At 40.7% G+C, this 14,171-nt stretch overlaps 1 protein-coding gene across 1 annotated transcript; it reads left to right on the forward strand.

The window, feature by feature from the left end:
• The first annotated feature begins 12,494 nt into the window (after positions 1–12,494).
• Positions 12,495–13,690, forward strand: pax4 (paired box 4). The gene is made up of 7 exons (XM_057854085.1): positions 12,495–12,529; positions 12,614–12,744; positions 12,818–13,033; positions 13,100–13,181; positions 13,248–13,355; positions 13,429–13,511; positions 13,586–13,690. The coding sequence occupies exons 1-7, from the start codon at positions 12,496–12,498 to the stop codon at positions 13,688–13,690; spliced, it is 759 nt and encodes a 252-aa protein (XP_057710068.1). The 5' UTR covers position 12,495.
• Positions 13,691–14,171: the final 481 nt, after the last annotated feature.

Here is a 14,171-nt window from a genome sequence, read left to right on the forward strand (position 1 = left end):
GCAGTAACCAGAGTCCTGATGTATGTTTGGAACGTTTCCCGACGCTCTCTTGCCCTAAAGTGTTTTTTGACCGTTTTTGAAATTTTGAAAAAATGCGTAAGCACCCCCCCTTACAAAAAAGTCAAAAATGGACTTTTCCCAAAAGTCAACTTTTTTGGCATATTTGGGCTGTGCCGAGAGTCCTGATGTATGTTTTGAACTTTTCCCGGCGCTCTCTTGCCCTAAAGTGTTTTTTGACCGTTTTTGAAATTTTGAAAAAATGCGTAAACACCCCCCCTTACAAAAAAGTCAAAAATTGACTTTTCCCAAAAGTCAACTTTATTGGCATATTTGGGTTGTGCCGAGAGTCCTGACGTGTTTTTGAAAGGTTTCCCGGCGCTCATTGTCCCTAAAGTGTTTTTTGACCGTTTTTGAAATTTTGAAAAAATGCGTAAGCACCCCCCCTTACAAAAAATTCAGAAATTGACTTTTCCCAAAAGTCAACTTTTTTGGCATATTTGGGCGGTAACCAGAGTCCTGATGTATGTTTGGAACGTTTCCCGACGCTCTCTTGCCCTAAAGTGTTTTTTGACGGTTTTTGAAATTTTGAAAATATGCGTAAGCACCCCCCCTTACAAAAATGTTAAAAATTGACTTTTCCCAAAAGTCATCTTTTTTGGCATATTTGGGTTGTGCCGAGAGTCCTGACGTGTTTTTGGAAGGTTTCCCGACGCTCCTTGTCCCTAAAGTGTTTTTCGACCGTTTTTGAGATTTTTAAAAAATGCGTAAGCATCCCCCCCTTACAAAAAAGTCAAAAGTTGCGTAAGCATCCCCCCTTACAAAAAAGTCAAAAATGGACTTTTCCCAAAAGCCAACTTTTTGGGCATATTTGGGTGGTGCCGAGAGCCCTGATGTGTTTTTGGAACGTTTCCCGGCGCTCTCTTGCCCCAAGGTGTTTTTTTACCGTTTTTAAAATTTTGAAAAAATGCGTAAGCTTATCCGATTACTCGATTATTCAAAGTAACTCGTTCATCGATTAATTGACTACTAAAATAATCGATAGTTGCAGCCATAATTAGGACCTAATTTCACCATACATATCTGTCATTAGGAGTGACTTCCAGAATATAGATAAATATACCTGAAAAAGAGGCAGTGTGATGTTTGATTTATATAAGAAAATAACTTGAATTGAAAATATACTTTGAAATAGGGACCACAACTCAATGCTTCGGCTGCCCTCGTGGTATTCAGGAAGTCCTGCACGCCGAACTACAACAAGTGCGTTGGTCGAGGACGAGATCTGAAAAGCACTATCAACTACATCAATCTCAAATTTGACTGAATGCATTTTGTTTGGCTGCCCATAATAAAAAATTAGGTTTCAGCACCACGGTCAGCTCCAAGAGCCTTCCTGCACCCACACATGGTCAGTCCTGATTTAACTCTGTATTGATTAGTCCTTGGGCCTTGGATCTCACTTGTTATTCGACGCAACAGGACATTGAAAGCATAAGCGGATTTTAAGGGGGGTCCAGGCCCCCCTGGAGGCTGAAAACTGTCATTGCATATATATATATACATATATACATATACATATATATATATATACAGTGGGGAGAACAAGTATTTGATACACTGTCAATGAGTTTGTGCGAGATTCGCAACGCAGTCATATTGGAAGCACGTCTGCATCAGGGGACATTTAAACTTAACGGCAAATACAATTCAACTACGAGTGCCAAAGATGGAAAAAAAGTAAGGAAAACTTGCCAGTTCGATAGAGAGACAAACTTGTTACCACGGCGAAGGACAGATATGTGAGCAAATTTAAGGATGTGAACAATGTTGACCCTTACGAGCAAACCAAACACAAATGGAATAAAGATGTCGACAAGCTTCCACCACTACGCGAAATGGACATCATGCTTTATTTAGTGTTTGGTTTAAGTTAATGATGTCACGATCCGATATTTGGATCGATATGGGCAAAAAAATGCAAATCGGTATCGGATTGAAACACGGAAAAAATTCCGATCCAGACTTCCGATCCAGTTTTTTTTTTTTTAAAGTCTGGTCCGGGTTTTCCAGCGCACCGATTTACATAATCCATTCCAGTTTTTGCTTCGGTTTCCGTAAAATCCGCTCCGCATTTTACCGCACACCTTCAACACACCACATTTACATTACCGTCTCCCAATTTCCCGAGAGACTATCTCTATAAATGTCAGCTGAGTGGGATCATTTCACCTTAAAGGACGACAAAGACGAAGAGGCAGAGTGCAACATCTGCCACAATAAAGTCAAGCGTAGTGGTAAAGCAGTAAGAAGTTTTAATACAACCAACCTAATCAAGCATTTAGCGAAATACCACCACAAACAATATGAGGAGTATGTTAAGAAAACCGAAGACAAAAAAAAAGGTCCTACGCAACTAACACTGGCACAAACTTTTGCTATGCGTGACAAACTGGCACTCGACAGTCCCAAAGCCCAGGGAATAACAAGAGTCATTGCCGAACAATTCATTCTGGATGACGAGCCATTATCTCACGTGAGTAAAGACGCACCATCCAACACTTAGAACCACGGTACAACATGCCCAGCCGTCATTAAATCCTTGAGCGATTCGGCTGTGGAAGATTCGAGAACGATTCACAAACATCCAAATTCCGATTATTGAAATATGTCAAGTAAAGCGGAACTAATACACAGCGCAATCTTCGGGACGCAATGAGAATCTGACCGCATTGCGTCCCGAAAGTAAACATAATGCTTGTCATAGACCCGGGTGATGCCAATGCTCAACTCACGGCTTTAGCTCAACTCATGTCGCTGGATAAAAACACAAGAATACCTGACTGCTGCTGACAGCCGATACAAACTACGTCAATGTCGTTTTACTGGAGATAATAGATATCATATGTATATAGAACCAGATGCTACACGACAGACTCGACTTTGTTCGCAACATTGAAGTATTGAAAACCAGATGCGTTAGTAAACAGCCGCCATCTTAAAGCAGAAGATTTCCATAGTAGGCTGTTGTGAACCTTCCAAGCGAACCTAATTAACTTTTTATCTAAAATACTCCTAAATCGGCAAAATCTTGACTTGAATCTATCTTCAAAACAGTTTTAAAACTTTCACATGTCGAAAGTAGACAGAAGGGAAATTATGGAATAACGGGAGCAATTTTAACAACTTTAACAGCTGATTCGCAAAATTAAATGAATTGAATGTAGTTTAAAGCTGCTGATACAGAATGGGGACTTGAGTATTTTATTTACTGTTTTAAAATGTTAACTTGATACTGAAATAGTCGTTTATTTAAACCTGAAAGGCTTTTTATACAATTTTTGTAACTAATGCACAAAACATTAAAAGCATCTAATAGCTTAGGGGATTTGTGGGATTTTCCACTGAGGTTGTTGGTGTGTTTTGCTTTTTTAAGACAGTTTACAATATTATTTGTAGTGTTGCACCGATACCATTTTTTTGCCCCGATACCGATACCTCCGTCGACCTGCTGTCACAGACTCCTTTTGTTATTTCTACTATCCCGCGATCGCGTGTTATTTTTTTGTTTGCAATCATTAAACCCTTGTACGTGTCCCCCGCTTGTTGTCCGCTTCGAGGTCCAACCTTGTTTCCGCATTTGCGGACGCTAACAATTATAAGTAATAATAATTGACCACAGCATCCCGTCTCTCTATTAGCCTCCTTTTTTCGGAAAGGGGTGGGGGGGTCCCTTATTCCTAGTTCTGAAAGGTGGCAACCCTACTTTAGAAACAGTTCCCAAATTACTGAAGCATTTCTTTAAGTAAAAGACAAAGTAAAGTTGACGTAGTGAACTGACCAGAGATTGTTGCACCGGTCCAGCGCCCTTCCATAGCAGTCCTGCTCTTGGAGGCTCAAACTCGTTGTGTTCGTTCACGCTTCGTCTTCAAATGTTTTATCATGTTCGAGGTATTGAAACTGGCCGATTTAACTCCACATCTCGAAACTTTCAGGTTGCAAATCTTGCATGCAGCCATTGATTTTAATTGACGGGATTTCTATTTTGAAATATTTCCCGACCGCCGCTTTGTTGGCCCCGCCATGTGGGCGCCGCCAAGCGGCCTTGTCATTGGTCAGGAGTGGCTATTGACCCGTTCTCATTGGTCTGGAGCAGGCCAATAGCGATAGCTGCTTGGTGTTACGTGTCATTACACAACAAGGAGACAAGAGTGTAGTGAGCGCCAGGAGGAAAAAAAAAAGGCTGCAGTCAAATGTTATAATAATGGACCAGTAAATGGTATCGGCGCCGTCTTTGTTGGTACTCGCCGATACCGATACCACCATTTCGGGCCGGATCGGCGCCCCCTGCCGATACTAGTATTGGTATCGGTGCATCTTTAATTATTTGCACGTTTTACTGACTGACTATGCCATTTCTGTTTGTTATTTATAATGTTTTGTGTTTGTCACTGAATAAACAGGTCAGTTTCTTGTTACCAACCGTTGTGTGTTATTCAAACTCACCTAGTTCAGCTGGCTAGTTATCAAGAGTACTAAAACCTTTTTCAACATGAGTCTGACATCTAAGTATGGAGGCTAAATAACTTTAAACTTTAACACATGCTCAGATAGGTCGGTAACGGCCAGTATCGGATCAGAAGTGCAAAACAATATCGGTATCGGATCGCAAGTGCAAAAATCTGGATCGGGACATCCCTAGTTTAAGTTACTAAACTCATCATCAATTCCGAAACTACAAATCGCTACAAAGCTACGGACAGTTTTGCTGTGGATCGGTGCAGGACCTGCACATTATGACCGTAGCAAACGGCAACACCATCGTTCTTGCAAAGGTAGGCAATGTGTGTTCACATTTTCATTGTCATGAACAGCTGAATTTGTGCTGTGCTGAGCTGTGACAGTTAAGTGACAAATCAATGCTGTGTTTTAGAAAACAGATTTGTTGCAGACAATGTAGCCTGTGTACAAATTCTTTGCAGCAACATGTGACAGCTTTTTCATTTAGAAACGACAGGAATTACGTCTTATGAAGACAATGCACATGTATGCATGCTAGTTGTTTAGCTGTAGTTATAGCTAACAACAGGCCGACTTCGGCCATAAAGTTAGCGAAATTTGCGTAGACAAACGAAATTAACTTACCGGAGTGGAAGTGCATAGAGCAAACTCTGTGTGTAACTGGAGAATCAAACGTTATGCCCTTCCTTCTGATCGAGGCCACCCATGCCATTCTTCGACGTTTGGTAAGTTCAGATATGAGCTTTCCCTCGCCTATTCTCCATGTAGGGATCCGGAAGAAACTCAATGGGGTTCCGTCGAGCTGTACATTCTCCTTTCTATTCGATCGGTTGTTGCAATTCTTTACCGAACAGTAATTTCCAATCATTTTTAAAGAGCGACCTGAGTCGAAATGCCCCACTGTTTATGTTTCCCGGAGTTCTGACACCGAACTTACTGCTTCCAACATGGATAGAGGGGCGGAAACCTTGCGAGTGCCACGTCATACGCTCGAGCCTAATAAAGCGACAATGATAATGAAATGAACAAAAAAAAAAAAAATTTTTATAATGGGTCGAAAATATTTTTCAAGCACCTTAGACAGTCATTTGCTTCGCATATAACTTAATATATACAGTGGGGCAAATAAGTATTTTGTCAACCACTAATTGTACAAGTTCTCCCACTTGAAAATATTACAGAGACCTGCGATTGTCAACATGGGTAAACCTCAACCATGAGGACAGAGTGTGTGTGTGTGTTGGGGGGGACCGAAAATCACGTTGTTTGATTTTTAAAGAATTTATTTACAAATCATGGTGGAAATACGTATTTAGTCAATACCAAAAGTTCATCTCAATACTTTGTTATGTACCTTTTGTTGGCAATAACGGAGGCCAAACGTTTTCTGTAACTCTTAACATGCTTTTCACCCACTGATGCTGGTATTTTGGCCCATTTCTACATGCAGATCTCCTCTAGAGCAGTGATTTGGTAGCCTGGTACTCCAGACTCACCGCTGTTCCAGCTATTGAGTCTGGCCACCTTTAAGCGGATAAAATTTCCAGGGCAGAGCAAGCCACAGCAAACAGACAGCGTAGTGGACCAATGAGCGACGGGCGGGACGAGGGACTTGCGCGCGGAAGTAAACATACGAGGAGAGCAGAGTTTATTCAACATGGCTAGCGCGAGACAGACTGTTGTCAATGACTTGTGTCGATGTGTTTTTGGTAATTTAAAACTGATTTTACCTTGGATTGGAACATATTCTCGGCTCTCCTGTTCGCCATCTGTGTTGTTGTGGAGACGACTTCCGATGCGGAAGAGTGACGTTGCCCGTTAAGAATACGTCACGCAAATAAACGAATCTGATTTGTCGATTGATTTTGTACTTGCTCGAGAGGCCGTTAATGGGCTGGGTCCCAGACTATACTCTCAGTGTTTGAAAAACACAGGGAGAACAGTCTGGCCGTGCCAGGCAAGTGATTTGGGGCTGTTGTTGGGCAATACGGACTTTCAACTCCCTCCACAGATTTTCTATGGGGTCGAGATCTGGAGACTGGCTAGGCCACTCTAGGACCTTGAAATGCTTCTTACGAAGGCACTCCTTTGTTGCCCTGGCTCTGCGTTTGGGATCATTGTCATGCTGAAAGACCCAACCACGTCTCATCTTCAATGCCCTTGCTGATGGAAGGAGACTTTCGCTCAAAATCTCTCGATACATGGCCCCATTCATTCTTTCCTTTAGACAGATAAGTCGTCCTGGTCCCTTTGCAGAAAAACTGCCCCAAAGCATGATGTTTCCACCCCCATGCTTCACAGTGGGTATTGTATTCTTCTGATGCAATTGAGTATTCTTTCTCCTCCAAACACGAGAACCTGTGTTTCTACCAAAAAGTTCTATTTTGGTTTCATCTGACCATAACACATTCTCCCAGTCCTCTTCTGGATCATCCAAATGCTCTCTAGCGAACTGCAGACGGGCCTGGACGTGTACTGGCTTCAGCAGGGGGACACGTCTGGCAGTGTAGGATTTGAGTCCCTGGCAGCACACTGTGTTACTGATAGTTGCCTTTGTTACTGTGGTCCCAGCTCTCTGAAGGTCATTCACTAGGTCCCCGCGTGTGGTTCTGGGCTTTTTGCTCACCGTTCTTGTTATCATTTTAACGCAACGGGGTGAGATCTTGCATGGAGCTCCAGATCGAGGGACATTATCAGTGATCTTGTATGTCTTTCATTTTCTAATAATTGCTCCCACAGTTGATTTCTTTATACCATGCGTTTTACCTGTTGCAGATTCAGTCTTCCCAGCCTGGTGCAGGTCTACAATTTTGTCTCTGGTGTCCTTTGACAGCTCTTTGGTTTTGGCCATAGTGGAATTTGGAGAGTGACTGAGGTTGTGGACAGGTGTCTTTTATACTGATAATGAGTTAAAAATGGTGCCATTAACACAGGTAACGAGTGAAGCCTCGTTAGACCTCGTTAGAAGAAGTTAGACCTCTTTGACAACCAGAAATCTTGCTTGTTTGTAGGTGACCAAATACTTATTTTCCACTGTAATTTGGAAATAAATTCTTTAAAAATCAAACAATGTTATTTTCTGGGGGTTTTTCCCCACATTTTGTCTCTCATGGTTGAGGTTTACCCATGTTGACAATTACAGTTCTCTCTAATCTTTTCAAGTAGGAGAACTTGCACAATTAGTTGTTGACTACATACTTATTCGCCCCACTGAAATTAATTTTTTAAAGTAACCAGTGCCCAACACTGGTTATATAGACCATTTAGATTGTTTTCCCATATGTTGTAAGGATCGAATTGACCCTACCATTACTAAGTATTATTTTCATTATGTTTAGACTTACATTAACGCCTTTTTACTTGATGAATGTGTCGGTCGATTTTTTCCCCCCATCAAACACTTTTGATTGGCTGATGACTTGAAACCCACCCCCCGACCCCTCCCACCACACAGACACACTCGCACACTCACACAGATTCATGTCGACAACATGCCGCCTTCTCCGTCCCCTTCGAAGAGGAGGGATATTAGAAGGGTTTTTTTCAGCTAGCAGCAGCCACTGTAAGTAATGTAAAAACGAAATCAATGTTGTTGAAGTGGTGTACACGCCACTAATTAGCTACTGAAAGTCCGACCTGCTTCAGAGTTAGCTTAACATTAAACTGTGTGAACTTGCTAACCGGTAAAACTCGAGTTGAAAGCTGCTTAGAAGTGTGTTCCTGTATGTGTTTTTTACTGTTAACTTTAATTCAACTATGCATTTAGTCCATATATTAATTAATAAAAAAATATTTATTTTCTACATCATCTATTTAAAAATATTTTGAGTTGCAGTCTATGCAGACATTTATAACCCCTCCCCCCACCCTCCACAAAAACAAACACACAAACACTGTAAATTTCCTTTATATGAACCCAGGGAGAAGTCCCCCATTTTGAAAAATATGACTTTCTCCCATGAAAATAACAATATTTTTTTTTCATTTTTACGTAGGAAACACATCATCATATTTGTGAGAAATGTAGCCATGACCCCCATTCACCCAATCTGTTTGGTCTTATTAATGTCCTGTCCCCAGCAAAAAGTGTGCATGCAGGTTATAGCGTTCCTACCAATGTTGAGACCAATCCTCCACCCTTGATTATGACGTCATAAACTGCAGCCAACAAAGCTTTTGGCATCTGTTGGATGGGAACGTCAAGTCATCCGTGAGAGGAGTATAATCCACTCAGGGGACGCTCCCCAAATAGTAGAAATAATGTTATTTTCATAATCAATATTTGTGTTTCCATACAAAAGTCAATGTCGGTGCCATCACAAATAAAAACAGAAAACCTATAAAATAAGATGGTGGGATTATATGTCTGTTAAAGGACAAACATAAAGCTGAAAATCTTGCTCATAATGCAAAAATACACACGTGCGAACGTGACAGCAACAAGAGTGCGTCTTGCCCCGTTTTTACGCGCACTTGCTGGCCTTTTACGCGGCCCATTTGCTCGCCCTTCCCGTCGCTTACGTGTCCGAATTCGAGTGGATTTACGGGGGAACCCCCCCAAGGCAGCAAGAGATGCGCGTTTTTCTGACGTCATCCATTTGGGGAAGGCAGTGGAGCCCGTCAAAGTGGCGCAATGGGATCTCAGTTGACGTTTACGCACAGGGACGACGGAGTTTATTTAACTTGTTCGTCGCCATTGACGGTCAATCCATTTGATCTGTGAGTAGTGGTAGTGAAAGATTACGTTTCAGTGCCATTGACGGCGATAGGCGTCCAAACTATTTGCAATGTCCAATTGGTTGGCATCGCCGTCAATGAGTAAGCAAACAGGGCGTTGGGGAGCGACGCAATAAAAGTTAATAAATCAACGATGAAGAGTAATCAAATAAATGGCTGACGTGATTAGTTGGCATGGAGACCCAAAGGTGGTTAATGTATAATTCACACCATATGTTTTGAATGATCAGCCACTTCCATCTGTGTGGACACACTAATGATATTCAATTAGTCACCAAACAAGCCCCCCTTCCCAAAGTCTGCCGTTGTTTCTTCTCCCCCCCACGCACAGTCGACTAATATTTACTCGTCAAATATTTCCCTTCGGGACGTTTACAGCACATTTTATCTGCGGTCCAGCGTGGGGAACATCTGTGAGGGTGATTTTGGGCCCCCCACCAGCGAGGTGCCCTCGCGCCTCGGTCCTCCTCCGTCGCTGTTTGTTGACGTTTCGAGCGAAAATGTAATAAAGGCACTCCGGGATGGATTTACGAGTCATCAAAAGGACTTTACCATATGGCACTCGTCCTTGGGGCTCACTTCCAAATGTTTGCTTTATGGAAATCCTCCTGTTGCTGCTTCATCTTCGCACACTTGAAGGCAGCACGTGGGAAAAGGATGCGATGGTCAGGTGACAAACCATCTCTGGAGTTTATATGATCGGTTGATAACGTAATGAGTTGAAATATGTCGTTTTCACGTTTTGTGCGCATTTAATTTCCACATTTTGACAGTTTTTTCCCCCCAAGGGCGTAGGTTTGGTCTCATCATTGTTAGGGACGATATTACAGCATAATCTGCATGTACACTTTTTGCTGGGGACGGGACATTAATAGGACCAAACAGATCGGGTAAATGAGGATCAGGGGTCCATTTCTCACGAATATAAAACTTAATAATTGATAGGCTAAATAATGAATGCAAAATACATCTGTATTAACTTATACTAACTTTCATATGTATTTCATCAGTTCCGTTAAAACCTTAGTTTTCAAAAACTACTAAAGAAACACTTCCAGAATAAATGTCTGGATTTAATTATCAGATTTATATTTCAATATTTGAACATAACTCAGATTATATTAAAATTAGTGCTGCAACGATTAATCGATTAACTCCAGTATTTGATTTGAAAAAAATATTCAAATTCAATTTTATTGCTTCTAGTATTCGTTTAATTAAAGTGACGTCCTAATGGTTTATTTTGAAAGTGTTTGGATTTAGTTTTATTGATTTGGGTGGATACACTGCCCTCTGGTCTCCCTCATTTCACATGGCTGAATCCAACTGCTCCCTGTGAAGACCAACATAAGATAAGTTTTTGTTTGAGCTGAAGTTTTTTCAAATGCATTCGTAATTTCGTTTATAGATATAATTAGCCGTTTTTTGTGGGAGTATGTGTTTAAACCTTTTGTTAAGAGCATTGTTAAAAAAAATAATAAAAATAAAAAAAACGTTAGAAATTTATAGCATTTAAGCTAGCGGACTTTTGTTATGTAAGTTAGCCAATTGTTCTTTTGTTGTACATAGATCCTCTTTTTTTTTTTTAATTACATTTTGAGGCTAAGATCAGGTATTTTCATTTTCATGTTCTTTATCCAATTACTCGATTATTCGACCTAACTAGTTCATCGATTAATCGATAGCTGCAGCCCTAATTAAAATACACAACAAATACAAACTTGTTAATAATCTCTTAACTATCCAGGAATTCAAAAAATAAACATTTGTCTTAACACCACTCAACATTGTTGAGAAATTAATATAACATACAGTGGGGAGAACAAGTATTTGATACACTATCAAATACTTGTTCTCCCCACTGTATATATAATATATAAAAATATACATTAGAAATAACACAAAAAAAACTTTTAGTCAGGGATAAACAAAAAATAAATAAAAGTTCAGCCTTCCTTCATGTAAGACACTACTGCTTTTGTCTACAAGCACAGCCAAACTCAACAAAAAAGAAATGAAATCTCCTTTGGGCTGCTTTAAAAGCACATAAATAAAATAAAAATGAAAATTGGGGCAAAAGGGATAAACCTCGGTTCATTACATTTCTCACAGTTTAATTAACGTTAACAGTAGAAAATACATACAGGACGACACTATTTCTAAGCAGCTTCTTTCTCAAGTTTTGCAGGTAAGCAAATTCACAGTTTAATGTTATGCTAACGCTGAAACAGGTCGGACTTTCAGTAGCAAAATTAATGGCGTGTTCCCCACCTCCACAACATTGACGTCTTTTTACATTAAATACAGTGGCTGCAGCTGATCGAAAAAAAAAAAAAAAAAACTTCTAATATTCCTCCGCTAGGGCTCTGAGTGCGTGTGTGTGTCATGTGTCAGCCAATCAATTGTGTATTTGAGGGGAAAAAAGGGACTGGCACACTCAGCAGTGAACATAATGAAAATAATTCACTTAATAATGGTATTGTCAATTCTATCCTAACAACATATGGGGAGACAATCTAAATTAACAATATAACTTAAGTCATTATATAATGCAAATAAGGTTACCTTAAAAGTTGGTGGGGACAATTTGAGCATCCTGAAAAGTTGGTCGTGTTACATCCCTACCATCCCTATGCAAACCTACGCCCTTGATTTTTTCCCCATCACTGGACTCTTTGGACAATATTCCAGTTTTTGAAAAAGGAAAGAGATGATAATGTGCGCGTTGAGATAATTTTAATACAATTTTACTGCGTTTTAGGCACCATTTTGAGACAAAAAAGTTATTTAAAAACAACATATCAGTGGAATTATTTTGGTGCACATTTATGATTAAATCGTTTTCCACAGTTGAAAACTGACTAATAATAAATAAATATCAGTTTTTAAAAGCAATACTGGTCTTGCGGAATCAAATCCATGATTTTACATGAGAAAAATGTTAACTAATTACTCATTGGCTGCCATTGACAGCAATAGATGTGACTGCTGTCAACCTTCACAGTCCCATTATAGTGATAGTACTCTGATTATAGGGCTAAAAATGTGTCAAATGGATAAGGATATTTGATATATCATTGACAAAACCTAAAAACACGATCATTGCCAGCCCTCCCAGTATACGTCGATTACCGTCAACGGCGGCCAATGAGTTAACAGCCAATATTGACACATCAGGAGCTATAAATGAGCTGAGAGGAGACACCAAAGCACCAGAAGGCACCTACACGTCAGACTGACATGTGGGGGACACAGTTGGAGCCTGCAAATCAAGGTTCATTAAATGTCCTATTGGATTTGAAGACCAGTGAAGATTTTAAAAAGTGTGTTTTTTTTACTTCTTCTTTTCTTTAAACAGGCGGCAGCAACATGAATCAGCTGGGTGGGACGTTCCTCAACGGCAGACCCTTGCCGGATGCCAAACGCAGAAAGATGGTGGAACTGGCATCGGAGGGGGTGCGTCCAAGTCAGATTTCCAGGATTCTGCGGGTATTGAAGAAGAAAAATCTGTCAAAAATGACCAGCCGTGCACATGTCAGTATTGACAAGAATGTCCGTCCAGGTGTCGACAGGGTGCGTGAGTAAAATCCTCAGCCGCTACCGCCTCACTGGAGTAATCCAGCCCAAGACTGTCGGGGGAAGCCGACCACGACTCCTCACGCCCGCCGTGGTGGCTGCCATTGTTCAACTCAAGCGAGAAGACCCGTCTGTTTTTGGATGGGAAATTCGGAAACGCCTGTTAGCTGGACGCAGCTGCCAAGCTTCAAAAGTTCCCAGCGTAATGATGCTTATTTAGTCTTTCTAGACTTTTCGATGTAAAATATTAATATTTTTGGTCTGGAAGGTGTCATCTATAAACAGGATTATAAGGAGAATCCCATTGGATTTAGGACCAATGACTAACATGCACGCTCGGCCTGAGCACAGTAAGTTACCTCAAAGAAAATTAGTGACACTTTCAAAATTTTCATTAAGGACCCTTATCACTACAGGTTTTTACACCACAACAGAAGAAGCAGTCACTTTGACCAGACCCAAAGGTTCTCATCAGAGAATCCGGACCACCTTCACTTCAGAGCAGAGCACAGTCTTGGAAACAGGTAATGCTTCTAAACAAATTCAGCAGTAAAACGATATAATTTTTGGACAATGTTCTTACTAATCAAGCTGCAGAGTTTTCCCTTAGTCCATATGCTGACATGCACACGAGAGAAAAGCTCGCCTGCCGGATCGGAATTCCTGAGGACACCATCAAGGTATGAAAAAATGTTATTCCAATTTACCCACAAATTGGATCTGAACCTGCCGTTTGTCCCCACAACAACAAAAGGTCTGGTTCTCAAACAGAAGAGCCAAGCGGAGGAGAGAAATCCAACAAGGTTTTTTCATCGACCCAATGGATGGCAATGACGTTTATTGCAGTCAATGGCACTGAAACATCACCATTCACTGCTAATGTTAACCAGTTGTGAAATTTTATGAAGTAAAAGTGCTTCGTTACAGTTTAGTCAACCACCTTCTCCTACTTGAAATGATTATAGAGGCCTGTAATTGTCAACATGGGTAAAGCTCAACCATGAGAGACAGAATGTGAAAAAAAGAAAAAGAAAACCACATTGTTTGATTTTTAAAGAATTTATTTCAAAATTAGTGTGGAAAATAAGTATTTCATCACCTACAAACAAGCAAGATTTCTGGGTGTCAAAGAGGTCTAACGAGGCCCCACTCGTTACCTTATTAATGGCACCTGTTTTACCTCATTATCGGTATAAAAGACACCTGTCCACATTCTCAGTCAGTCACACTCCAAACTCCACTATGGCCAAAACCAAAGAGCCGTCGAAGGACACCAGAGACAAAATTGTAGACCTGCACCAGGCTGGGAAGACTGAATCTGCAATAGGTAAAATGCTTGG

The sequence above is a fragment of the Corythoichthys intestinalis genome, chromosome 13, assembly GCF_030265065.1.
Source record: "Corythoichthys intestinalis isolate RoL2023-P3 chromosome 13, ASM3026506v1, whole genome shotgun sequence".
NCBI lineage: Eukaryota > Metazoa > Chordata > Actinopteri > Syngnathiformes > Syngnathidae > Corythoichthys > Corythoichthys intestinalis.